We start from the raw sequence: 27,477 nt of genomic DNA on the forward strand, positions 1-27,477 counted from the left end.
GGTCTTGCCCTCAAAGACCTTCACCTCATGGGCGAGGTCTTCTACAGTAAGTCTCCAGCAGGTGGCATCATTCCAATCATTACAAAGAGTTGGACACAACTGAACAATAACAACAATTTACCCACTGTCCCACTCTTTACAGTGGCTCTTCCAAACCTTTTAGTATCTTCTCAAACCTCCCATGCCTTCCCCATCGCCTCAGAACTTTCCTTTTCTTTGTATCTCCAGCCCTTACCACAGTGTTTGGCACATAGTAGGCACTTAATAAATATTTATTGATATTCTCATCACACACACACACCATTAGAATGTAAGGTCTTTGAGGACAGAGCCTGGTTTTGCTTTTTCTTTGAATCCCAGGTCTTAATGCCTGGCACATAGTAGGCTCTTTAAAAAGGCTCTTGCATTGTATGATACACCTGTTTCCATTTTTAAATGTCAACTATTTTAGGTCTAGGGCTATGCTACTTTCTCAAATCTACCTATCCTGCCCAGGTCTGTCTCCTGATTCCAACCTCCAATGTCCAAGTGCTTTTCAGACATGTTGAACTAGATGTCCAGTAGATATTTGAAACTCAACATGTCCAAAACAGAACTTGTTATCTGCGCCCCACCCCACCCCCAAATCCTTTCTCTTCCTACCTTCCCTATTAGTGCAGAGGGCAGCACCCAAGAGGACTCCTCATTATCTTTCACTCCCCTCCATTTATAAGCTCTTGCCAAGGCTTGCCAATTTCATCTCGGCAGCATCTCTCCAATATGCCCCTTCTCTCGGGCACTGCACCCAACGTGGTACAGGCCCTTATCACCTCACCCCCAGACTATTGTAATAGCTACTGCTGGGTCTGCTTGCCTGGAGTCTTTCCCCATCCCAAACCATCATCCATTCAGCCACTAATGTGATTTTCCTAAAGCTCGGTCTAATCACATCACCTCTCTGCTCAGTAAGAGGCTAAAACAAAATGCTTTGCTTGGCATTCAAAGCCCTTCATAAGCCAAGCCCTCCTACCTCTTCTTACATCTTACCCCAGTGATACCGACCTGCTGACTGTTCCCAGCATTTTCTCTGGCTGCCCCCAATGCCTGGGATACTCTCCTTCCTCCTGTTAAACTGTTGACCTCTCTGACTTTCTTTAAATCCCAATTAACATTCCATGTTCTAGAGGAAGCCTTCCCTAACCCCTCTTAATCCCAATGCCTCCTTCTTTTGTTTCCTATTTATCCTGTATATAGCTTGATAGATGTGTATGTGTCTATATATGATATTACATTATAGATAATATATGCATTTGTCTATATAATATATACATAATATGGCATATATATTATATGTACGATATATAATATATACATTTGGTATAATAGACATTATATAAATAATGCAATTTATGTAATTCAATAGATATATTTTATATATAATGGATATGTTTTATATATTTGTATAATAATATATTTTATATATAATAGATGTTTTATATATTTGTATAATATATTTTATATACAATAGATTATATTTTATATAATAGATACGTTTTATATATTTGTATAATTGATATATTTTCTATATAATGGATACATTTTATATATTTTTATAATAGATATGTTTTATATACTTGTATAGTATATTTTATATATATTAGATGTTTTATATATTTATATAATAGATATATTTTCTATATAATACATTACATATAATTGGCACGTCGCCCCACCCCCACCCATTAGATGTAAGTTCTTTGTCTTTTTGCTATCACCAGTGCTTAGTAAAGTGCCTGCCACCTAGTACAAACCTTCCTAAACTGTGGGTAACTGAATGTGGGGGGTCTCGAAAAATCTGGCAACAGTAAAAGGTTATGGCTACCTATTTTATATACCTGGGTCGCATAAAAATTTCTCGAGCCAAAAGGGGTCTCCAGTGGAAAGAGTTTAAGATACCCTGACCTATCACGCACTTAATAAATATTTATCGATTGATTCAGTACTTAAAAGTATTATCTAGCACCTAGTAGGCAATTCATTACTAAATGTTTTGTGGATTGATGGCTTTATTTATTGATTGATGACTTTATTTACATGAACTAAATCGCATAATATTCTTGGGCCTCAATTTCCTTACGTGTAAAATGAGAGCTTTGAACTGAATGGCCCCAGACATCAGCACCCCGCAGTTTCCTTAAGGTAGGAGCCCGGAGCTAAAGGGAATTATCTGATCTTCTGCATTCAAAAGCCAAGGAGGTTTCCTTTCTGGGAGGCTGACTTCATTTCACATAAAACGTGACTCCCTTCAGGCTGCCTTACTCAACCTCTAAGTCTCATTTCCCCCCACACCCACCGCACTCTGGTCTAGCCTGCCCTGGCCGGACCAGCGGGGCCGAGGTGGCGAAGCCTCCTTTCCTTGTTGGAGAGGAAGCTCCGCTCCGCCTGGGGGAGCTGGGGGAGCGCCTGGGTCACGGAGAGCTCGGGGATTTGCACGGCGGAAGTATCAGGAGCTGCTTTGGTTAGGGGAGGGGCGCTGGCTCCCTTCCCGGCGCTGGGGCTGACTCTGCTGGGACTGGGAAGCTAATTACGGGAGATGAGCCTGGGGAGGAGGCTAGTAATGGGAGGAGGCGGCCGTGTGACTGGCAGAGTTTGCTAAAACTCCGTTCAACGTGACCTAAAAAGAAATAGAAAGGAAAAAAACAAAACACCGGGTCTTTGAGCTCACATTCTCCTTCCTCCCTCCTCCCCCCCCCCCCCCCCGGCGCTCTGGCTCTCTCCGGAGGAACAAAGTGACTGACCCGTGCTCCCCTTAAAGGGCTTGCCGGCGCACATTGCGTACTGCAAGCAGCTCGCCCTGCAAGCCCACAAGGACATTTCTTTCTCCCCGGCGCATGCACGCGAGCGCGCGCGCACGCACACACACACACGCGCGAACGCACACGCGCCCCTGCGCGGGTTCATACATGCACATGCACATGCACACACACACACACACTTACACACACACAAACACACACACACACACTCGGGCTGGGGGAGGAGTCTTCAGACGGAGGTGTGAGAACAGGGCCGGGCTTCCCAGTCCCGTATCCTTTGAGCAGCCAGTCTCTCGGCTCACGGTCTCAGTCCCCCTCCTGGGCGGCTCGCCAGCCTGCCTGCCTTCTCCGTTCGCTCCGCCCCTAGTCGTGAGGGGGCCGGGAGAGTGCTTTACAGGAAACACTTTAAAACAGCTTAGCCAGTGAGACTGAGCGAGCCGAGGGAGGCAGAGCAGCTGCGTCCACGCCAGGGCAGTGGGCTCCAGCACACTTCACCCCGGGCATGGTGTCTCAGTGGAGCCGAGAACGGGGAGCCTGCGCGCCCTAGATGCCCAGGCTGCTGCCGCCGCGGCTGCACGTCCTCCCAGTGGCCAGCCCCAGCCAGTCAGCTCCAGGTCCGGACGGCCCGGGGGGTGGGGGGGATCGTCAGGAGATTCTTTAGGGCTCGTCTAACCTCTGTGGAGAGCCACAGCAGCGGCCGTCACGTCCCTCGCGGTGCCGGCTGCCCCTGGCCTTCGGTGCCCCGCAGCTGCTGGTGCAGGTAAAAAGAATCTGCCTGGGGCCTGGGGACAGGGCTGTTGGGTGGGTGGGCACGAAAACCCTCCGCACGGTCGTCATCACCCACCTCCATTACCACAGCCCCCTAATCACAAGCAGCATCTTCTGCCTGCAGTAAACCTTCTGGTTCACTTCCCACAAGGGTGGAAGAAGGGAGCGCTGAGAGCTTTCTCCGATTCCCGGCGTGGGGGGGGGAGTGGAAAAGTTTGGGGGATCGGGGAGGGAGCGGCCGCCCCTGGGGTTGGAGCTCTGGACAGAGGGAAAGGACAGGAGGTCAGTAGTCAGCAAGGTGCCCAGTGCTGTCGGGGGTCCCATTGTTAGAATTTTTCGTGGAAGGAAAGGGGGCTGGCCAGATTCTATGGCGTCCGCTCCCAGTCTTTCCTATTTTCGCGCCCCGCACCCTTGTTCCCCCAATCCTCTGGATCTGGGGGACAACTTTATTTTTGCTTTGTAAGGTTGGGGCGGTCAAGCCCTATCCTTATGGATTGCTCGCAGCCCCTGCCAGCGGAAAGAAATGTGACTACGTCCTCCAGAGCTATTTCTTGTTCCCTCAGATGTCATTCTCTCACCGGTTCGGAGTGCACCAGGGTTTGCCCTGGACAGAGCGTAGCATAGCGAGGCAGGGCAGGGCAGGACTTGGAGCTTTGGCCCGTAAGTGCCTTTGCTGGGACAGGGGTGCCCCGCACCAGGCTTCTGGCCCCCTGGCTCCGGGGCCAGGCACAGCGAGGAGTTGTTTGGCCTGCCTATATGGGGGTATTGCGTGTGCCCCAGGAGGAGGTGGGATTCGTGACCATTCCTGCTGACCTTGCTCGGTAGGCAGTAGCCCAGGATGGCAGTTTGTTTTCCGATTGTCTTTACAAGGAATCTATCTGAAGGTTTCTCTCCTCTCTCCCTCTCTCCCTCTCTCCCTCTCTCCCTCTCTCCTTTTTCTCCTCTCTCCCTCCCACGCTCCCCCCCCCCTTCTCCCTTTCTACTCTCCCTTTCTCCTCCCAAGCCCTGAAGCAGCAGGAGCAGTTTTTCCGTCAAGGGTTTTTTGTTTTTTTTTCTGGTCTTGTCAGCACTGCACTTCCGTATTAGAATAGGTTTAAGTGCCCCCAGGATGGAAATTAACCAGGGACAAATGGGCTAGGAGATTTGGGTGGGGGTGGGGTGGGGGAGAAGTGCGCTCTCAGCGCCTGGTGCTCACCAGTGTCCTGTCTGGGCTTCCCATCCGTCCGCCTCGTGGACCCGCTCTATCCTGGACCCTATTCCTTGCTGCCCTTTGGTGCCTGCCCACTTATTAGCTCTGGCGAGGCTGCTCACCCTGGGGGTTCTTGGAGTTCCTGAGGGCTTCAGGCCAGCTCTGACTTGGACATTGCCTTCTCAGGAGAGGCCAGCAGGAGGCAGTGCAGGACTGGGGTTTTAAACGCTCCTCCTCCATCCCTCCAGGGATGCTGTGAGTGCGTGTGGTAGAGACTGGAGCTGCGTGCAACTAACTGCCTCTGAGTCAGACGTCTAGTGACACAACGAGAGGGCATGCAGGTTCGTGAGAGGGGACGGGAGGCTTCTGGGTTTGCACCTGACAGTGAGCTCGTAGCTGCTGCTGCTGCTCCTGGGAAACGTGCGAGGGAGTTAAGCTACCCAGGACAAAGGCACTGGAAGTGAGTGCGCTATCAGGTCATCCAGGTTTTAGTAGCAGAGGGAGGGACACAGGCCAGCGCTACCCCCCCCCTCCCCCAAGCCTGTTGTTGCATCCAGTCCGCTTGAGGCTCACCCTCTTCTGCCTCTCCGTTCCTGTATCTCTCTTCTCTTGCCGCTGTAGTTTGGAGAAAGCCTTGGGTGAGTGAGCGAGCGAGGGAGTGAGTGCTCAACCTTGACCTTGCGCCGGAGAAGGGGAAGAGAGGTCTGCCTAGGGATCGTTTGTTTGGGGATGGAGTTCGTGCTTGCCCTGTGTTGTGTTTCTTAGTGAGTTTCGTGCTCCCTCTGCGGTTGGGCTGGGTGTGGTGGGGCATTGGGAGAGGTATTCACAGGCTTGACAAGTAATCCCCTAAGGCAAGATCACTAAGTAATGAAGAATGAAGCCTTGGCTGGCCAATTTCCTATTGATTGATGACTGATGGTAGGTTTCACCATTTTCCTGAAGCCTTCGCTGCTACTCGAGCTCCCACTGAGCTCCCGGTTCTCTTCCGTCGTTTGTAACCACCGTGCACTTGTTAATATTGATACCTTTTTAGCCCTCCCTCCTTGCCTCTTTTTTGCTCTCTGAAATCTGGCCTTTTTTCCTGCTGTGGGAGGGAAGGGAGTGGATACGTTTTCATATGTGACTGGTCTCCCCAGCTGGACTATAAGGCTCCAGCCGACACTCAGTTGTGTGTTTATCCTCTTTATACCTGATGAAGCTTAGGGGACCATATGCAACTTGCTTTAGGGTCGAGAGCTGTTTTGGGTTTTACCATGGCGTCTCAGCCCTACTGGATGCTTCCCACATGTTTTGGGAGGTGCGGTTGCTTTAGATGAGTACGATCATAGGTTAACTGACAGAGGGAACAAGCTTGTCTTATTTTGTGAAGTTCCTGGTTTTCTTAAGGGGTCAGATTACTCCCAGAGAGCTAGCCTTCTTTCTGTGCCCTCAGAAAGGCCGATATCCTTGTATCCTGTATGCCTGACGCATAGTAGGCACTTAATAAACGACTCTAGAATGAGTTCCCTTTCCTTCCTTCCAAATGGTTTTCTGGGAAGCAAAGACTCTTCATTTTTTTCTGACATAGCTATGAATAGGGATTAATGTTACTGTTGCTAGCCGGCCTCCTTTTCTCATACTCCTAAATCAGGAGTAATATTTAGAGGTGGGGGGAAGGCAGTGATTCCAACGCCTCTTGTTGCCAAGCATTTTGAACAGCTCCACCTGTTCGGAGCCCTTGGTGCCAAGGTGAAATTCAAAATTGATTTTGTGAAGCCAGAAGAGTTGGGATTTGGTATATCCATCGCCAGAGAAGGAGCATTTTGTAAATTCTCTTTCCCTGGCGAATCTCACTTGAATCTCACCTATACTCTACCTTCCATCTGCTCTCTTGGTGTCTTTGCGCTAAACTGTCATCCCTCTGGACTGAATTAATTCCTTCCTCACCTCCACCTCTGCCTTATAGAATACCCATGCCATGTTCTGGGTGGGGTCTTTCCTAATCCTCCCTACTCCTGTTATTTACTTTGTACATATTATTGCATTTGCCCGAGTTCCTGTTGTTTCCCCTGTGGAATCTGTGCTTCTTGAAAGCAGGGACTATTTATAGGTTGATTGGTTGATAGATTGATCCTTTGAGCATCTAGTATAGGGCCTACTAGTAGTAAGTGCCTAATGCTTACATTGTCATGGTGAGACTGTCAAACGAAGGAATGAATGAATTGGCAGGTGTTTGAGTAGTAGCCCAGTTTTCTCCATTTTTATTGAGATATTCTTTTTACATCACCTTAATTTCCTAATATATCCCCCTATTCCCTCCAGAGATCCATTCGTCATAGAAAAGAATTAAAAAAAAGGAAAAAGACAGTTTATAACATCACACAACACAACATCTAAGCCTGATAGCATATGCCCCTTTCCATACCCATAGCCACCCACCATAGCAAAGAACAACAACAATAATAGTTGGTCTTTCTGTAGTGCTTTTACACATGTTATCTCCTTTGATCTTCATAACATCAACCTAGTGAGGTGAGTTGATCCCCCTTATTTTACCCATGAGAAAGTGAGTCTGAGAGAGAGCTGTAGGGATTTGCCCAGGGTCACATAGCTATTGAGTGTCTGAGGTAGGATTTGATGTGTCACCAGTTTTCAAATGAACCTGTTAGCCAAGACAGCTGATGGCACAGGAAACCTGAGAGCCAGGATCAATGATTGATAGAGGATTCTAATTGGTACGCTTTTCTTCCTGCCTAGGTTCTGCTCTGATCTTTGAATAGTAAAGAAGGTGACTCTGTGTACTTCATAAAAAATGGAAGCTGATTCAGGGACAGCCTGTATTGTGCAGCCTCATTGTCCTCCAGATGAGTTTCCTTGCCAGATGAGACTGTCTGAGAAGATCACCCCAGTGAAGACTTGTTTCAAGAAAAAGCAAGTTCAGAAGCGGCTCAGCACAGGGACCTTAAGAACCTTGAGGCCAATATTAAACACCTTATTAGAATCAGGGTCTCTTGATGGCGTTTTCATGCCTATAAACCCAAGTGGAAATGGTAGTAGCAGCCTGTGCCAGCCAACTGTGAAAAAGACATTGGGAATGAATTCCCCATGCCCACCAGTGGGCAGTGGGATGAGCATTCTTCTATCTGGAGGGGCAGATGTCGGGAGACCAATACCAGAAGCCGATCCATCCTCAGAGGATACGGAACAGGTGGTCCCATCCCAAGACCATGGCTTCCCATCAGAAACTACCAATGGAACTGTGCCCGATCCTGCTGTGGGGCCCTTCCAGGATGCCCTCCTGCACACAGCCACCAGCGATGTCCCTGTTAGTCCTGACTGCACAGAGAAGGCAATGGATTGTATTCCTGGTTTGTTTCAACAGGACAACTATGCCCTTCAATACAACTTAAACACCAGCAACAAGTTGAATACTGGGCTCTTTCAGGGTAAGAGTGAGGAGGCTTCCCTCGATCTGGTATTTGAACTGCTGAACCAGCTACAGTATCACACGCACCAGGAGAATGGGATTGAGATTTGTATGGATTTCTTGCAGGGCAGTTGTGTTTACGGCAGCGACTGCTTAAAGCATCATACGGTCTTGCCCTACCACTGGCAAGTCAAGAGGACAGCCAGTCAGACGTGGCAGAGTGTAACCAACGATTCTCAGGAGCACTTGGAAAGACTCTTCTGCAACCCAGACAATGACCGAGTTAGACTGAAGTACAGGTAAGCAAATGGTCCCTCACCCTCCAGTCCACGGCTGCCCATTCAGCTCCAGTAGTGCTGTTTTGCCTGAATTTTCCACTGCTCCTTTTAAAGGATCAGAATTGTTTAAACATTTCTGACTTCTTCCTATGAGTGCAGTTCACACTCATTACTTACTAAGGCCTTTAGCATTTGGAAAATCAAAATATACCACATTTTATGCAAGACAACTCTTACTGAATTAGTTGTGGATTGAATTGTGTGAGCTAAGGAATCTTTTGAATGCAGGGTTTGCTACTTAAAAGATTCCTATGGTGAAACTTTTTGTTTTACTCTATAATTGATGTAGACATTTGGCTTTTATATATTGGGATTTCCTAGAGCAGTAAACAGCCTGCCACATGACTTGTGGGGCAGACATTGGGATTATTTTCACACCCAAAGCAACATGTTCTGAGCTGTGACTAGTTCCTAATAATTCACATAACCTGACAAACCCCTTTTGATATGTTTCCTTACATCACACAAAGCTCTTAGCTCAGTACCTTGTTGACAGCAGAAAGTTTTAAATCAAATTCCTTTTGATTTTTCCCTTTTATTAGATACCTTCCAGCTTTTTTTTTGTAACCATCGTGATAATTGTTTAATATACTTTAACTTAGAACAAAGGTTCTTAGCCTTATTTGTGTCATGGACCCTTTGGGCAGATATATAAAGCCTGTGCCGCTTCTCAGAAAAATGTTTCTTAGATAAAATAGAATCATAAAGGAAATCAGTCATCTTGGAAATATATTTATTAAAATATTTTTTAAAAGAAAACAAGTACATGGACCTCTGGTTAAAAGCCTCTAGCCTAGAAGGTTACATTTTACCTTTTGTCTCATTTAATATTTAATGAGATCAAAAGTGATGCTTCTTTGTCCATTACAGGAAAAGCTCTGGTTCCTTCTGTAAGATAGGTTTTAGATAAATGGTCCAGTCCTTTCAGTGGGAATGTCCAGGGAACTGTATTTGACTTGTCTCCATGTCCTAATTCCAGTGAGCTTTGAAACAAAGAGGAAAATTATAGAGGGCGATGAAATTTAGGGGAAAAAATATGCAGCTATGTGCAAAGGTATTGGACTAAAACCATTCCATTGAATCCTTGAGATTTCTCTTGCTGTGGGTCTGAGTAAGAAGTAATTGTTAATGATGGCATTGTGTTCATGACCAAGAGTTGAGACTTATTAGGAATCGGGGAGAGTCCTGTCTCTCTGGAGTAGCAATGAAAGAAGTCTGGGAATTCCAGATGGTAGGAGAGTGGGGGCTGAAGCCAAAAGTGGAGGCCTTGGCTGCCTGGAAAGTGAATGGGCTTCCACTCCCAGCTGAGTGACTGTCTCAGGGCTCACCAGCATGCTCAGAGTGCGTTGTCCAGATCTGTTCCTTTCGTCATTAACTCTCTTTGTTCCAACGAGTGACCCTGAAATCCCTAAGCTCTTCATCTTTTTTGTCTTGGACCTCATGTACAGGCTAGTGAAGCCTCTGGACCCCTTCTCAGAATCATGTTTTTAAATGCATAAAACAGAGTGCATAGGATAACCAAGGAATCCAGTTATATTGAGATTCAGTTACCAAAAAAAAAAAAAAAAATCTTTGACCAAGTTAAGGGACCTCAGGTTAATCACCCTAAGCATTAGTGGTATTACAGAAATCTGGTCTTTAAAAAACTTTCTAGTGACCACCTCCCCCCCTTAACAATGAAAAATAGTCAAGAAACCAGCCAACTCATTGATCCCATCTGGCAATGTATGCAATATTTTATTTAACATTTCACTTTTCCTGAAAGGTTGGCAGGGTTAAGTCAGTCATAAACATTGTTGTTCAGACTTTTTTTGTCATGTCAGACTCTTCATGACCCCCCATTTAGGGTTTTCTGGGCAAAGATACTAGAACGGTTTGCCATTTGCATCACCAGCTCATTTTACAAATGAGGAAACTGAGGCAAACAGGGTGAAGTGACTTGACCAGGGTCACACAGCTAGTAAATGTCTGGGGCCAAGTTTGAACTCAGGGAGATGAGTCTTCCTCACTCCAGGCCCACTGTACTCCATTCACTGCACCACCAACCCCAGTAAATATTATTGGACATCTGTTCTATGCCAGGCATTGTGCTAAGTGCTGGATATAAAATAAGAAAAAAAAAGGAAGACAATCTTTGCCTTCCAGGAACTCACAATCTAAGAGGGGTGGGGTGAGGAGTAAGGTATCCAGGATGGGGGGCATAGCGGAGAAGTCCTAAAGCAGTTCATCTAGTTAAGAAATGAGGAGATAGGGGCAGCTAGGTGGCGCAGTGGATAGAGCACCGGCCCTGGAGTCAGGAGTACCTGAGTTCAAATCCGACCTCAGACACTTAACACTTACTAGCTGTGTGACCCTGGGCAAGTCACTTAACCCCAATTGCCTCACTAAAAAAAAAAAAAAAAAAAGAAATGAGGAGATATCTGAGCTGAGCCTCCCTCCTTTTAAACACAAAGCCTGGAGTTTATGGCCTTACTCTCCAATAAGAGAGCCAGACGAGGTTGAGTACCAAGGCTGTTTGAAGGATGATGAGGTCACTCACTGCAATTAGCTTGTCATCATTCAACTCATCATTGATTACTAGCATTAAGAGACTGCATTTTGTGTCTTTAAATGAAAAGTGTAGGACACCTATAGGCATGAGGGTACTTAAAGTCACCTGGAGATGCAAGTAAGGCAGTATTAGGACTACAACTAAACAGAAATGCCTCATCTTCTAAGGCTCTTGTGTCATAGTTCTCTTGTGTTGGGATCATTGGGATTTTTCTGGGGATCTTGTGATTTTTGAAAGCAACCATTTTTCCTGTGCAGAAGAAAGCAATATGAGGTGAAAGAAAATGACTTTCTTTTTTTAGATTTTAAGCCCTCTGTAGCAAACAGCTATATTTTCCAAATTCTACCAGGGTACACACGAGCTAGCAATTCTAAATTAGTGTGACCACGGTGATTAATTAAAAAACAACATACCCTCCCAGCCTCTTTAATCCTTTCATCTCCAGATTGGGAAATTGGTCAGTGACCTCCCCCATCACCCTGGTAAAGTACATTTCCAGGATGGTGAATACTTTTCAGTATCTTAGTACACTGAGTTTCTATCTATTTAAACTAGCCAGGAAGAAACTTATCAAGGTCGTTGTCAAACACATTACATTCTGTTACCATGAGTAAACTGAGAGAGGAAGAGAAGCAGTTTGAGCCCAGAAAAATCCAGGAACTAGCCTGAGGTCATCTGAGCATTCTGAGCTTTATTCTTTCTTGAAGGCTGTTCTGGGCTAAAGTACAGAAGTTGACCTTTGAGCAGCTCTTACAGAGTTAGTTACAAAGCTTGTCTCAGTGGGTGCTGGCTTTTAAAAATAGTTTTAATGAGGATAATGTGTATTGTACACTTATGCAACACACATCTTAAATCTATTGGTGTTTGTATATATATCTCTACATAGGTATATGGCTGTATCTGTGTGTGTGTGTGTGTGTGTGTGTGTGTGTGTATAGGGGGTGGGGGGGTGTGCATGCATGCCTGCCTGACAGTGTGAATATAACACTGGTCTGATAGCCAAGAAGACCTAGATTTGAGCCTGCTCCTGATCTACACTGGCTATGTCAACTTGAACAAGTCAGTTAGTGATCCAGGCAGTTTTCGAAGCTCAAAGTGGTTGAGCAGGTGTTGCTGTTCAGAGGGAGGCTTCACATTAGGGAGTTCCCTACATTGATCCCACATCGTGGGTCATGACCAGGGAAACAGGAAAAAAAAAACAGTATTTCCTAAGTATAATGTAAATATTGTTATTGTTGTTATTGTCAATAATTGTTCCCCTCAATGACGATATAGATGGTAATATTGTTAGTAACTATTGAATGGATAGATGTTGCCTGAAGTTCCCAAGCGGAACCCTCCCAGGACTTCAGATTGGGAATTTGGCATCCCAAATAAATCTTCCATGGCATTGGCCTGTGGTCAGTGCAACCTGGTTTTCCTTGTATTCCCAAGCGATGTTGGGTTTCCTAGCAACAAGATGCAGATAACGGCATTGCCGAGAGATTCGCAAACAAGCTGGAGCAGCCCAGTTCACATGGTTACCACATTATTTGGCTAAAGCTTATTAATCTCTTGTGGTCAGGCTTGTAAAGCTCGTCTATCTATGCAGATTGCATACAACCAGGAAGCCACCCTTCTCAGCACTTTGTCTGGTAACTGGGGAAGGGCCAAGTAGGAGTCAGCTGCAAGGCTAACCAATGGGTGGTGGCTGTTTATGTCACTTGTTTGCAGCAGTTGATGTGGCATGGTAACTAGCTACCTCACTTGGTATCCATAATATCTTCATTGTGTGGAGTTTCAAGAAAGTTCATCATTCTAGGCCCCTGGCAGAGGGGAGGATTCAGGCCGAGGGCTCCTGGCTTAAGCCTCTTGAAAATGAACCAGTTCAGATTATTCAGATGGAATTTCTTACCATCTCATTTTCCCAGTTGGTTTCACTGTAAGATATTATTTAACCCCAAAAGGCATGCAGCGTGTTCATTTTATTCCTAAGGATAAAATCGGGTGACAAGGTTGTATTGGATGGTAGCCCGAGGTCCTTTTCAAAGCATGGATTCTATGATTCTATGAGCACATTTTCAACAAAAATTTAGTGCCTGCTGATTTAACTGGTTTGTTTTCGATGGAATAGTTTTTGCTCTTCCCCACCCCCCCCCTTTGGCTTTCAGCCCAACTGATGAGATAGTAGAGTTTGCAGTGGGCTTTCTTCAGCCGCTTTAGTACATCTGCAGATGTTTAATGCCAACATCAGCTGGACACCAGTCGTGGGCCCAAACCTCTGCAGATCCAGCTCTGAGACTTCCTTTTGAACCTAGGATAGGCCTTGGAGTATTTCCAGATTGGGACCATGCGCTCTTGGAAAAAATAACAACTGAATGTTTTGTTTGGGGACTAAGAGAAGGGATTCTCTGACAGTCGAAGGCTGGTTGTCAGTGGGAGGGAATGGTTTGATAGCAGAACTCAGCAGTTTTTAAAAGCCCTACACTAATCATGCCCGTATTGTTGTGGATAATTGGAATTGTTGGTGGAGGCTGTGCTAATCTGTTTTTCAAATCTCAGCCCCCATTTAGCCATGGCCTTATGTTTGAAGGGAGCTGGAACATTCTGGAAGTCGGGACCACTCAACGAAAGGGGCAGCTTCCCACTTCCTTTTGGAGTTCTGCTGGCAGGTCCACTCGTAACACCGAGGAAGGGAAACACCTAGGCTCTCTTGTATTGTTTTGCCAGGCTTCTTTTCTTCCTTTCAAAACCAAGCTGTTGTTGACAAAAAAGGGAGTTGATCTCGCTGGAGGATTAAGTTCAGAGTGTTGTCATCTTCTCAGTTTCTGTGCAATTTCATTCGCTTGGGTTGTTTCTGCGGCTCCTCTTCTCCTCATGTGAGAACACCATCAGATGACTTCACAGGCAAAACAAGAGAAAAGCTAAGTCCCAAGCAAATCCCACCTCCTACAAGAAGCCTTCCCGAGCCCTCCTTATTCCAGGGCCTTCCTTCTGTTAGTGATTTCCTATTTATCCTTGCTTTGTACGGATTTCTTTGCATCTTCTCTCTCCCATTAGATTGTAAGCTCCCTGAGGTCAGGGACCATCTTTTGCTTCCTTTTGTATCTCCAGGGCTTAGCATGGTGTCTGGCACATAGTAGGCACTTAATAAATGTTTATTGATTGATCGATGATGATAAAAAGCTATCAGGGCATTTACTGTTATATTCGGATCCATGATCCATATGCTAGTTTGTCTTCCCTTCCATCGCCACCACCATCTCACCCCACCCTCCACGGCCTCCTGCCAGTACTTCTGCTTTACCCAAATCGTTAGATTAAACAAGTTAGCTCTGTGGTCTGCACAGCTGTGGAAATGTATGAGATAACTCATTATGTGTTATTGATAACACTGGAGAGGAGCGAACAGCTGAAACTCACTCACTAGGCCTTGTGACTTTTCGGTATTTCTTGAATATATACAGCTGGATGGGTTTGAATTTATTTTTAAAAATCCCTTGCTGGAGAGAAAGAAAGAGAAGAGAAGAGGGAGTCTCTGTGAGCAAGATGTGCATGAAGTGACTTTCCAAATGGGCCGTCTGGTGCTGAGGAATAATGCACTCCAATGAATTTATTCTTTCTACCTCTTTGTACGGCTATTTGCATATGAAATAAAACTAATTGGCTTCTATCTCCACACATCCAGAGAAGTTCCTTGGCCTTGTGTAGAGCTATCAGGAGAATCAACAGCAATCATTCCTTCATTCCCTCTCTGATTTGTCTCCCCCCCACCCCCAATCAATAAGGGAATTTGAGGGTTTTAGAAGAAGCAGCTGTCACCTGGCCCCAGGTTGAGGTCAGCTTGTTCCTGATGTACTGTGTCAATCAAACCAAGCTCCCAGAGGCAAAGAGGGAGAACAATTCAATCAGAAGTTTCTTATGGGTTGTCTAGAGGTTCTGGGTTTGGCACACTGTTGTTGAGAGAATGCAAAGGGCAGGGATTGTCAGAGAAACATAGGGGTCTTTGCTTTGTTGTGGGTAAAGTGCCCCACAAAAGCCCTCCTCTCTCGACTTCCTGTGGCATCCCAGTGACCTTGGGTTCTCAAAAGTTTTGCCAGTGAAACATAAGCCCCACTGGCTGCTCATTCTAAGCTATCAAGGATTCAGTATGTGCCTGGTAGTTGACTATATGCTGTTCAAGCACCAGCCTGGCAAAGTCTGACGACCCCTCGCCTGAAGTTGGCCAGGAGTTGAGGAAATTTTCAGCAGCCATAACTGAAGAAAATCACTTACTAATTTCAATCCAAAAAATAATTTACTACCTATCATATGGCAGGAACTAGTAATACAGACAAAAACAAAACAATCCTTCTTCTCAGGGAGCCTTCACTAGTGCAGAAATGGGCATGGACCTGTGATTTCATTTGTATAGGGAACTTCTGGATAGAAAAACTGGCTTTACCAGTCTAGGGCAGGCCCTTCTATGAAACTTAGCATCTCAGACTACCAGCAGCAACAAAGAACGGTTAAATGATTTGACCAGGGTCACCCGGCCTGTATGTGAGACAGGTAGATCTCAAACCCAGGTCTTCCTGGTTATAGGGCAGGCTCGGTATCCATAATATCACATTGCCTCTATTTATCCTAAGTAAATGCTAGGCAGTTTGAGGAGAGAGAGCATTTACAACTAGGAGGGTTGAGGATATCTTTCCAAAGGAGGTGGCACCAGAAAGAAGGTATTTGAAAGATTCTGAGAAGTGGAGATAAAGAGGGAATGAATGCATGGGGGATGGCTGGTGAATGTATGGAGGAGGAAGATGGAATGTTGAGTTGAGAACATCAAGTACTTGGGTGCGGATGGATTGTAATAAGCCTTAAGGGGGAAAGATAGGTCGAAGCGGAGTTTGGACGGCCATGAGGTCAAAATTAGGCATCTGTGTTTGATACTTAGAAAACTACCGGGAGACGTTGGCGGATGTCTAAGCAAGATAATAACATGGGCAGACCTGTGCTTTAGGAAGATTAGGTTGGCAGCTGTGTGGACAATGGATCAGAGAGCCTTGAGGCAGGAAGAGTGAGGGCAGCAGTTAAATTAGTCCTGGAGAGAGGTTCTGAGGGCCTGAATCAGCACAGTGGCCATGGGAAAAGGGGGGAGGGGGACCTCTAAGGAAATTGGCAGTTGACTGATTGGCTATATGAGGTGTGAGGGAGAGGGGGGGAAAGTCAAGGATGATGAAGCTTGCTACCCATGCACTTCCTGAGAGAGGGGATAGACTCAAGATGCAGAATGAGATGTCTTTTCAAATATGACCAACTTGGGAATTTATGTTGCTTGACTGCATATTTGTTACAAGGGTTTTGCTTTGCTTTGCTTTTTTTCCCAGTGGGAGGGGAAATTCAGAGGAAGAGAGAGGCTAGAGATATGATTCCCAATTTTAGAAAAGAAGAGAATTTTTTTTAATTTTAAAAAAAGAAAGAAAAGAAGAAAGGAGAGGAGGAGAATAAGGAGGAGGCAAAGGAACCTCAGAAAATCACCACAGCTTTGAAAGTTCGGTGTTAAGGCAAGTTCTACGTAGCAGTTTGGCAGTTTTATGTGTAACTGTCTCCTTCTGCAATATATGTGGAAAAGCTCATTGCATTTGGGGTTTGTTACAGTCCGAATTTTAAAAAATGAAGAAACCTAAAAAAAAAAGTCAAGGATGATTTCAAGGTTATGAACAGGCTAACTTGAAGAATGGTGCTGCCCCCAACAAAGCTAGAAAACTTGGAATAAGTAGGGAATTTAGGGGGAACTCTGAAGAGTTCTTTTTTGAACATGAAGAGTGATGGCAATACAAGACTGGAGCACGAGAGAGAATTAGGGATGGATATCAATATTTGGAAATTGTTTTTTGATTAGATGAGAATTGAACCCTTGGAAATTCTTGGAACCCAAATGCAGAGAAAGGAAAAAGCAGGTACAGTAGCTAAAGGGCTGAAGATGCTTTCCAATCCAGGAAGGACTCTCTGAACCATTAGACAGAGAGGAAGAAAATGAGGAGTCAATCAACAGTATTTATTAAGTTCTAACTATGTGCCAAGCACCGTACTAAGTGGGAGGAATCAATCAATAAACATTTATTAAGAGCCTTAGGCCTTCCGGGTTCCAGCCTTTATACTGAGAAATAGAAAGAAAGGCAGTCCGGCCTCTCGGGGAGCTTACATTCCAATGGGATAAGACCAGATGTAAAAGAAAGCTGAAAATTAGGGGAGGGGGAAGAGACCAAGGTACCTGCTAGGGGCAAAGCTAAAGAGTGGAAAGGAAAGAGGGTTAGAAGTATCATCAACTACAGTGGAGGAGAAAATATGTAGGCTGAAGAGGATTGTTAACAGTGACAAAAGATACAGAGAGGTATAAAGGAGGAGGAAGAATGAGATTTAGTAGTTGAGAAGGAGACTGAGAGAGAGACAGACACAAAGAAAAACAGAGACAGAGCGAGCAGTTTCAGTTGGAAATTTAATTGAAAGGGGTTGAGAGATGAATGAGTGATCTAAAATTTTTTCCTACAGCTGTAGACAAGATGCAACCTTCTTGGGTGGGAGTTCCTACACTCGTGATGGGAACTTTGAATGATTGAAGTGTAAGTAGGTAGGAGGTCATGCAAAATAATATAACAAATGACTGAGTAACTGAAGCCAAACCAAGGTCTTTCCTAGTTGCTGTATTAGGTAAGCGGTTGTGATCACATGTCATACTGTACTTTGCAACACCATAAACACATACGTGAGGCAAAGGAACGAGCTGACTCTAAAGTTCACCATCTCTGGTGTGGAGATATCTCTAATGCCTTGGGATTAAACCCTCCTTATTTCTCAGTGCTTCTAGTTACTGTTGCTAGGACAAGTGCAGAGGGGAGGGAACTGCACTGCCCTTTCCAACCAGCAAAAAGATGTCTCCTTGTTGTATGGCTGGTTGCATTTTCATTCTTTTTTTTTCTGATTATCTCCCCAGCTGATGGCTAAAGAATCAGCAGGTGGGCTGATTACTGTGCAAAAGATAGCAGTCTTTATGAGAGCAAGGGATGATTTTTTTTCTCTCCAGAAACCAGTGACTCATGAGCACACGCTAGTGAGTGACTTGTTTGAGGAGAAGTAGAGAAACCCCTACCTGCTGTATCTTTGGGCAAAAAAGGCCCTTCATTCAGGCAGATGTATTGTGGGTGCTACCCCCTTCTAAGCAGAGAAAGGGACTTCTGGATGTTTGTGAGGTGAGACAATAAAGTTCCCATAACAGTAGGAAATTTGGAAATATGTTTGTTTTGAGCTAGTTTCATGAGAATATTTGTTTTCTAAAAATGTCCCTCTTTAGCGAAACCAGAGAGCAAGCCTGGGTCTTTGGTCCTCTGGATTGCGTGATCATTCCACCCGACAGCCTTCTCCCCTCTTCTGGTGGCATTCTACAGAAGCTGAGGTGGTGGGTGCACAGGTCTGGGCAGACATGCAGGGAGTGTGGATGGGGGAGAGGAGTGTGAGGCCCCGGGTGCTCTGCACAGAAGGCAGCATGGGAGCTTTCACAGAAGAGCCTACACCCCGGGACTAGCAAAGGGCCCACACCTGATCGGGACAAGGCCAGGGCAAAGGGCCCCCAGTCCTCCAGATTGCTTCCTGCTGCTGCAGTCGGTCGCTCTTTCACTTCTAGGCAGTGAGAGATTCCAAATAACAGTTCTCCTCCCCTCCCCCCCCCTTACCCTCACCATCAAAGGTTCTGGCCCAAAGGGATGAAAGGAAACCCAGGCTGGTGAGCTCCTTTTTCCTTCCAGCCTTAGGAGTCATTTAAACTCCCCGTTGCTATGCTACCAAATATCAGAGACCTTGTGCGGAATGTTCTATCATTAGTTCATTACTACACCTTAATTTGGGCCATTTTAGCTAATTGATACAAGTGAGTCCTGCAGAGAACTATTTCCTCCACAGAAACAAAATATCATTGTCTGGACATGTGTTTCCTATAGACTCCTCTGGTGCCGGGGTCAAGGTGTTCAGACCTCATAGCCAGCAAAACCTAAAAGAATCCTGGGACATTGTTAGCTTATGTTCTCTCAATTTGGGCAAACAATTCCCCCACCCCCCACACCAAGCGCTTGATGGAGAATGGATGCTTTATATATCAACAGGAAATTCCTATAAATAACAAACTATGGGAAGGTGAGGAAGGGTGACTCAAAAGGACTTGGGTTCAAATTTTTCCTCTGATTCTTACCGTGTGACTTTAGCTAAGTCTCGTCCCTTGAGTATCACTTTCCTTACCTAGAGACTTGTCAGCTGCTAGAGTACTTAGGATAAATCAACTTTGTATTTATAAAAAGTTACCTTTACTCAGCAAAAAGAAAGCCACCCTAGCTTTTGGTCCAAGCAAGCACAAGATCTGAATTAATTGAAGGTTCACTCCACCTGATAGGTCCCAAACCTGAACCCTCCCATTTGTTGTCCGACTGATGTTAGCCCAGAACCCTTTCCACAGGAATGTTGTCCATGCTTTTTTCTTCTCCAGGACGGAGTTGCATTTAGCTGCCTCACTGGAACTGGCATCTGCAATGGAAAGTAGTGGATAGGATGATACAAAACCTTACACGGAAGGAGTTGGTGCTTTGGTGTCTCAGCTGTTCTGGTGGAAGCCGAGTTTCACTTCCTGTCCAGACCCTGGTGCCCTGGTGTGTCTCGTTTATTATTATAGTTACCCTCCATGAGGCTCAAAACAGGCCCTGCTGGATCCGGCAGAAAGGCCCCAAGCCGGCTGACACTTTGAAATCAAGTTTCTTGGCAACATTTGTCAATCAGCAAGTGTTATTAGGTGCCTACTATGTGTCAAGCAATGTCATGAGGAAACAGAAAAATAGAACAGCCCCTGCCTTCAGGGAACTGACATTCTGTTGATAGAAACAACATATATAAAACAAGTATATGGGGGAGGGGGACTAGCAGGGCAGGGCCCTGTAGTAGGTGAACTGGGACTGGGATTGGAAGGAAGTTAGGGATTTGAGACGACAGAAGGGAAGGAAGAATGCATTCTAGGCATAGGGCTCAGCCTATGCAAAGCCAGAGAGGGAAAGTGGGTATAAGGAAAAGGAAGAACAATGTCTAGACTATAGATCACATGAAGGGGAGTAGTGATATGTCTGAGTATAGAAAGGTAGGTTGGGGCTTAGTTGTTAAGGACTTTAAATGCTGAATGGAGGGTGTTATATTTGATGATGGAGGTAATAGGGAGCCATTGCAACTTCCTGAGCAGGAGAGTGACATGGACAGACCCATGCTTTAAAAATGTCGCTTGGGGTTGTGGCCACATCTCCATAAATATAAAGACACATGGGCATATGCTATATGTGCTTTTAAGTGTGACTGTCCTGGAATCATAATCAAGGCACTTCTTCCGTTTCTGTTACAAAGAATGTGGCAACCTAGCCTCCTGTGCTTTCACTCCACATCCCTGTAACTTTCAAAACCAAAATACCTCTCCCTGGTAGTCTATATGTTGTCTCCCTTTAGAATGTAAAATTTTGGAGGACAGAGATTGTCTTAGCCTTTCTTTTTGTATGCCTGCTGTTTGGCAAGCAATTATTCATTCATTCATTCATATATTCTTTCATTTGTTCATTCATTCATTCATTCGTTTGTTCACTCATTCATTCATATGTACGTATTTCCCCTAAAAGAATGTAAGCTCTTTGAGGGCAGATTGGACTCCTTCACCACTTCTTTGTGCTTGTCCCACACTGATCACATAATGAATACTGGCTGATTGATACATATACACTTATATGAGAACAGTAGTTCTTCCTTTTTGCCTGAGTTTCCTCATTTTTTTAATATGAAAAAAAAATGTTTATGCTCCCCTAGGTAAGCACTAGAAAACCTCTTTGGGCTTCTTTGCTTTGATCCTGTGGTTTTGACCAAGCAAATTTTTCTATAACTGCAGCTTCTCTGGTACCAGGGGCAATGACTGAAATCTGCCTCTAGCAGGTACCTCAAAGGTTTCTTTTTGTTTGTTTGTTTGTTTTTAACTTTAACCCTTGCTTTGTGAACTGCATAAGGAAATCACTCACTAACAGGATTCCAAAGGAGTCTAAAAAAACACTGACTAAGCTTGACTCTAGCCAAGTGCCTTACCATTATGGCTTCTGATTGGCGGAGCCTCATCTACTGTTTGTGTTTTACAAATTCAAAGTGTGTTGACTGATGCTCCTTTAAAGAAATGCAAGATGTTTTTCTAAAACGGAACATATCCATATAATGGGTATCTACGTGTATATGCATATATGTGTATACATATATGTTACATATACATATGTGTGTATAGATGGGTGGCTGGGTAGTTAGGGTGCTGGGCCTGGAGTCAAGGAAGACCTGAGTTCAAATTTGTTTGTTTTTCTTTTTGTTTGGTTGTTTTTTTGTTTTTTTGTGGAGCAAGGAGGGTTAAGTGACTTGCCCAGGGTCACTCAGCTAGTAAGTGTCAAGTGTCTGAGGCCAGATTTGAACTCAGGTCCTCCTGAATCCAGTGCTGGTGCTTTATCCACTGTGCCACCTAGCTGTCCCCCGAGTTCAAATTTGGCCTCAAACACTGTGTGTGTGTGTGTGTGTGTGTGTGTGTGTGTGTGTGTGTGTGTGTGAGGGGGGTTTTCTCCGGGTAATTAAGTTCACCTGTTTGCCTCAGTTTCCTCATTTGTAAAATGGGGGAAATAACAGCACCTCCCTTCCAGGGTTGTTTTGAGGATCACATGAGGTAATACTTGTAAAGTGCTTAGCACAGGGCCTGGTGCATAGTATAGGGACTTGATAACTATTTCTTGACTGACATGCATGTATATACATACATGTATGTGTCGTACATGTACATATATGTGTATACTATACCTGTGAGATTTCTCTTTGGGGGAGAGGGAGGGGAGAAGCAATGCTGATCTTTGATTTCATCCGTGTGAGGAATCTACAGTGTGGAAATTTCTTCCATTAATGTATATCAGTAACTTAGAGGGTTTTTTTAAACCATCACTTAACCAATGGCATCCCAGCTCCTCATAGTCTAAACAATAAACTACATTACAGAACTCCTAGAAACTTGGGTCCTGCTCTCCCTTACATGCTTTACATCCCTCAGTATCTGGGATGGAGAACCGCCTATGAGGCAGGGCTTAGAGCCAGATCTCGTCAGCTCCAAAGCTGCCTTTCCATTACACATTGCTGCCATACTGCTTCCCATCTGTCCTGGGAGAGAAGCAAAGATTTTCTACTTGAAAGGACCTTAGCAAGCCTCAAATTGAAGCCCCCTCATTTTCCATTGAGGAAAGGGAGACATGGAGAGGTTAAAGGCTTTGCCAGGGATCGAACAGCTAGTGCTTGAAGCAGAATTTGAATCCAGGTCTTCCTAAATCCAAGCCCAGGATCCTCTTCACTATCCCAGGAGGACTTGGGCTGTCCTGTATGTAACGTGCCCAAGAATGCAGACAAGCCCAGAATCCCAAGTGAGTCTCCAACCATATCACATTCCTTCAGTTCTCAGACTAAGAGGATTCTTTTTTTTGATCCTCTCCAGTCAGGATAATCTGAATATTAACCAGGACATCTAGTTTTGGTTGGTGGGGGAGGAGGGGGGCAGGGAGTATGTGAGGTCAGAAAGTCAGTACACTACCCAGCTATTGGTTATCAAGGAACCTTGTGACTGATTTACTTTTCACTCCTTATCCAGATGGTTTTGGTTTTTTTTTAGAGACAATGAGGGTTAAGTGACTTGCCCAGGGTCACATAGCTAGTAAGTGTCAAGTGTCTGAGGCTGGATTTGAACTCAGGTCCTCCTGAGTGCTTTATCCACTGCGCCACCTAGCCGCCCCCTATCCAAATGTTTTTAAGCCATATTTGACAGGAAAGAGACCGTGTAGTACAGTGGACCTAGGGGCAGACCTGGGTTCAAGTCTTGTTTCTAAACAGCTGGGTGACCATGATCAAGTTGCTTACCAATCAGTGCCCCAGGCGACTCTCTCTAGGTCCCTTGCAGAATTACTGATCTAAAGTTCTCCCCAGAGGTGAATCATTGGCCTGATGTCACCTTAAATAGACCCCCCCCCCCAGACCAACCCAGAAACAAAGCAGGTTTGGTGTAGCACCTTCTGCTCTCCTGTATAAGAATTTTGAAACCACCATAGATTTCCATTAATACTAAATGATATTAAATCATCACCACCACCCCACCCCTCCCCTCCAAGTTATGTGCTCTCCATGTTGAGACCATTCAGAGAAATGTTATTGGTCACAAAAGAAATGGAAAACAATGTTTCTAAAACAGGAAACGAGGAGAGTCTGCGTCTGTCCCCCTAAACATAAACGTAAACAAATAAGGACATGGGCTTTTCATGTAATTTGGAGGTTCAGCATGCGATGTTAATTTCCATCAGGCAGTGACATTATTGAGTGTCTACGTCAGGTCCCCGGGAACCTGGGGCTGTCAGATGAGCTTATTTGAACCCCAAAGGCAGCCACCAGGAGCCAGCTCTGTTTTGTTTGGTGTGCCTGTGAAATACTTCCAGAACTCTCTGTTTCTAGCCATCATTCTTATCTGGGCTTTACAACAGGAGAACCTGTACTTCAAATAGACTGCATTTACCTTTTGTCCTCTCCTTTCACAGTGATCCAAAGCCTTGGCATAGCTTTTATCTCTCATCCCCAATCCTCAATAGGATGTATGACAGGGCTTCTTAACCTGGGGTACACAAAACTTAGGTTTTTAAAAATAGCTATTTTGATAACTCTATTCTGATGTCATTGGTTTGCTTTATAATGCTATGGATTTTATTGTATGAATTAAAAAACCTTATTCAGAGGAGTCCCCAGGTTTCACCAGGTGGCCCAAGGGGAAGGTGATACAAGATACACAAAACGGTGAGGAGCCCCTGGTCTAAAAGGTTGAATTGTAATTAAATGATACTGGGTCCAATGAGGGCATCTTCCTTTTTTTTTAATGCTATACACATGTGTATGCGAGCATGCGTGTGCATGTGCACGTGCACGCATACACACACTCTCAAATCCAAAGAAATCCTGCCTAAATTTCGAAAACTTGGATTTGACTCAGTTTTCTCCTTTGTAAAATGAAGACATTGAATTGAGTGGCCTCCAAGGTCCCTTCCAGTTCAAAGTCTATGCCCCCATGACTCCAACATAAGGCGGGAGGCTTCCCAAGCTGATTTTTTTCCTTGTATCCCCAGCACAGTGCTTGGGACAGAGGTATCACTTGAATGATGACTGATAGCCCCGACTGCTAGTGCCCTTCCTGACCAAATCTCCTTGTACTTGGTTCGCACATCATTTGTATTATTGCTTATCTGCATTTTTAAGTAGAGGTCCACCCCCACTCCCACACCAGTAGCTCCTTGAAGTCAGGGACTATTACATGTTATATCTTTGTATCCCTATCATCTAGCACAGAGCCTGGCGCATAGTAGGACCTTAAGAAATGCTTATTGGTTGGTTTGTTTGGCTAAACAGTTTAGAGCTCTGCAGACCAAAACACCCTAATTCTATTTATCCCTGGTGTCTAAGTATTTTGATCTCTGAGTATCCACTCCCTGGCTAGTAGTAAGAATTCAGCATCCTTCTTAAGAAGGGGGTTCAGCAGTGCTTCTATTTTTTCTTATCTGTGACAGTTGCATAAATGTTGCTACTTCTTCAGAGACTTAATTATCTTGGCTCATTTACCTAAACATAAACCAAAGATATAAAAAAAGATCTAAGTGCAAAGTGAATTTTTTCTTCAGCCCTGATGGAAACAAAAATCCATGTTATCTACTTTGGTTGCCACCAGACCCTTTTTTTCCCCAGCACGGTTATTTTTTTCTTCATTATTTTTTATGATTTCTAAATCATGAAGCTGCCCAGAAATAGCTCTTCTCTGTACTAGGGCCAAAGTGGAGGGGGGCGTTGAGCCTAAGAAAGATGGGACCATTTATCGCAGATGGGGATTATATTCCTCAAAGCCTCTTTCTCACCAGTATCAGTCATTTTCCTTTCATTCATTTGGATGCTCACAGCAACACTATTTACCGTTTACATTGCAGTCTTATTTTTCTTCTTCTCTCTGGTCTGTAGGTGCCTGTGGTTATCAAGGCATACAAAGGAATAATGCTCATGGTGGGGGGGCATATTTGCTGAATCAGTGTGGGTGTTGGCACACAAGGCATTGATAAAATATGCTGGAAAATGTCAGACTTAATTAGTTTGTCAAGATATGTGCAGGGTGGGAGGACAGCAGGGGTAGAGCACCTAAGCCATAAGAATGGTGTCTCTTGTTAGAGTGGAGTTATTTTGTGTCTGGAGCCTCATAATGGTGTGTGTGTTGGCGAAGGAAGCCTGTGCAGGCAGGGTTATTCAGCAGCGAAGTGACTCACATCCATCCTTCATGCTATAACCCCGCAACCCCTGGCTTGGATTTGACTTCTTTCTAATTCTCCATGGAGGCGTTGCATCTTAGGGAAATCAATTCTAGTTTCATTACCTTGCTCAATTCCTGGGGCCCATGACTTTCTTCTTTCACATATATGTATGTAGATTTAGAGCTAGACAGGACTTCTGAAGCCACCTGGTCCAACTCCCTCACTTTTACAAAAAAGGAAACTTAGACACCATTTTCGAGTTTTCTAGTCAATCACTTCCTCTCTGTATACTCTTCCATTTATTGATATCGTCAGCACTCCTGAATTCAACTCAGTTATCATTTCCAAGCTTGGTCCACCCCTAACCTCTCTGCTGACCTACTGTCTTCACTTGTATGACACCCATAAATGGGTGCATGATAAATGCCTTTTGATCCAGTAGTGGCTTGGAACACAGAAGCTGTTGGGGGCAGGGTGGAGGGCAATGCTGGTCTTGGGGAGCCCTTTGGAACAGTTTGTCCATCTTCAGCAGAGAAAGTAGGCTCTTCTAAAACATGTCCTGTTCAAAGGAGATCAGGGGCAAAATGAATCTTTAGAAAGGAAGCTGCCATGGTTTTCTATCATTGGTTTGTCTCTGAAAGCTCTAAAATCAGGTTGAGGCTAACCAGGCCTTTTACCCATCAATCTCAGCAGCCAACGGATTGGAGTCAGCAATGACTTTGGCGCGTGAGCAGCCTGGGAACAGCCACCGTGGTCACTGGTGTTCTCATGCAAGTCAAGAGACACAAAGTATTTCCCTGCCCTAATTAAAGTAGCAATTACTTAAATGATGAGCACAGTTAAACTAACTCTGAGATAGTTTCAGTATGGAAGGGTTTTTTCCCCCACCCTCTAGCCAGAGTGCCAATGCCTGTCAATTAAACAAATGACTTCAGATACACAGGAAATGGAGCCAGGACAAAGCAGGGATCATGCATATTAACGTATGATGAAATTCTGTTTGACCTCCTTGTGGAATTCCTAATTATTTGTTCATAATTGAGAGCAAATCAACTTGAGTTGAAGTTTTAAGAGGAAGCATGTTTGGGTTTGGAATCTGGGAGTTTAGGAAGGTAAGGTTGGTGGGTGGTTATAGTAAAGGCTAAAGGGCTGCCTGATATTGAGTGCTCACATTGGAGTCACAGGACATGGATTCAAATTCTCCCTGCGTGACCTCAGGCGAGCCACTGCCTCTATCTTGACTCAGTTTCTTCGCCTATAAAATGAGAGAGTTGGTCTAGGGGCCCTTCCAACTTGAAGTCTGTGATCCTATGGTGACATTCCCAATGAATCCCTCCAGGCTGGGGCCTGACCTGGTACAACACCTAAAATATATTTTGCATTACCCAGAATGCCAGCTTTCTGTGGCATGGTTCATTTTAAACAGCAGGTATGTGCCAGAGAGCCCTTTGTTCCCTCTCCCACTCAGCTACTCGATGGCCCAGTTTTAAGCATCATAGTTGTGGGGGGTTTGCAGAAAGCGTTCAATCAATCGTGAAGTGTAGCCCACCTGCTCATTGATCTAGTCCAGTATAAGCGGGTGTCGGGGCCACAGGAGACCCCATTGGAATGGACTTTGGGAGGACAAAGGGAAAAGAGGATGACAGAGGGGCTCTTGGATGAACAGGGGCCATTCATTCCATACTCCAGAGGACCCGAATCATTTCCTAACACTGCTACTTCCTGCTTTAATTACTTGTTCTCTCTGAACCTCAGTTTCCTCATCTGATCTGGGACCAGATTGGCTTCTAACGTCCTTCCAGCTCCCCCTTTAACGATCCTTGTATGGAAGAGGGGTTTCATTTTTGCCCTCCCCTCCTCTTCCCCACCTCTGTCTATCCATCTGTGTCTGTCTGTCTGTCTGCCTCTCTGTGTCTCTCTGGCTCTCTGCTGGCACTAGCACTGAGAGTTTCTAGGTTCACTAACTAGTATTACATGCTGTGGTTGCCGGTTATATTTGGAGTCCTACATGGTGAGGGAGGAGGGCACACTGATTTCCAACAGTGAGTGATCTCACTAGGTCAGAGTTGC

General features: G+C 45.0%; 1 protein-coding gene across 4 annotated transcripts in view; it reads left to right on the forward strand.

Annotated features, from left to right (window-relative positions):
* The first annotated feature begins 3,422 nt into the window (after positions 1 to 3,422).
* The window catches only part of LOC122748667 (TCDD inducible poly(ADP-ribose) polymerase), a 44,057-nt gene continuing 20,002 nt past the window's right edge, over positions 3,423 to 27,477 (forward strand). Inside the window, exons 1-2 of one of the 4 annotated variants that reach the window (XM_043994464.1) lie at positions 3,423 to 3,555; positions 7,489 to 8,457. In XM_043994464.1, the coding sequence (XP_043850399.1) occupies positions 7,544 to 8,457 (914 nt within the window). In that variant the 5' untranslated portion in view covers positions 3,423 to 3,555; positions 7,489 to 7,543. Of the gene's footprint in view, positions 3,556 to 4,741; positions 5,391 to 7,488; positions 8,458 to 27,477 lie in introns of those variants that run through there. The other 3 variants (XM_043994467.1, XM_043994466.1, XM_043994465.1) reach the window with 3 other exon arrangements.

The sequence above is a fragment of the Dromiciops gliroides genome, chromosome 3, assembly GCF_019393635.1.
Source record: "Dromiciops gliroides isolate mDroGli1 chromosome 3, mDroGli1.pri, whole genome shotgun sequence".
Classification (NCBI taxonomy): Eukaryota; Metazoa; Chordata; class Mammalia; order Microbiotheria; family Microbiotheriidae; genus Dromiciops; species Dromiciops gliroides.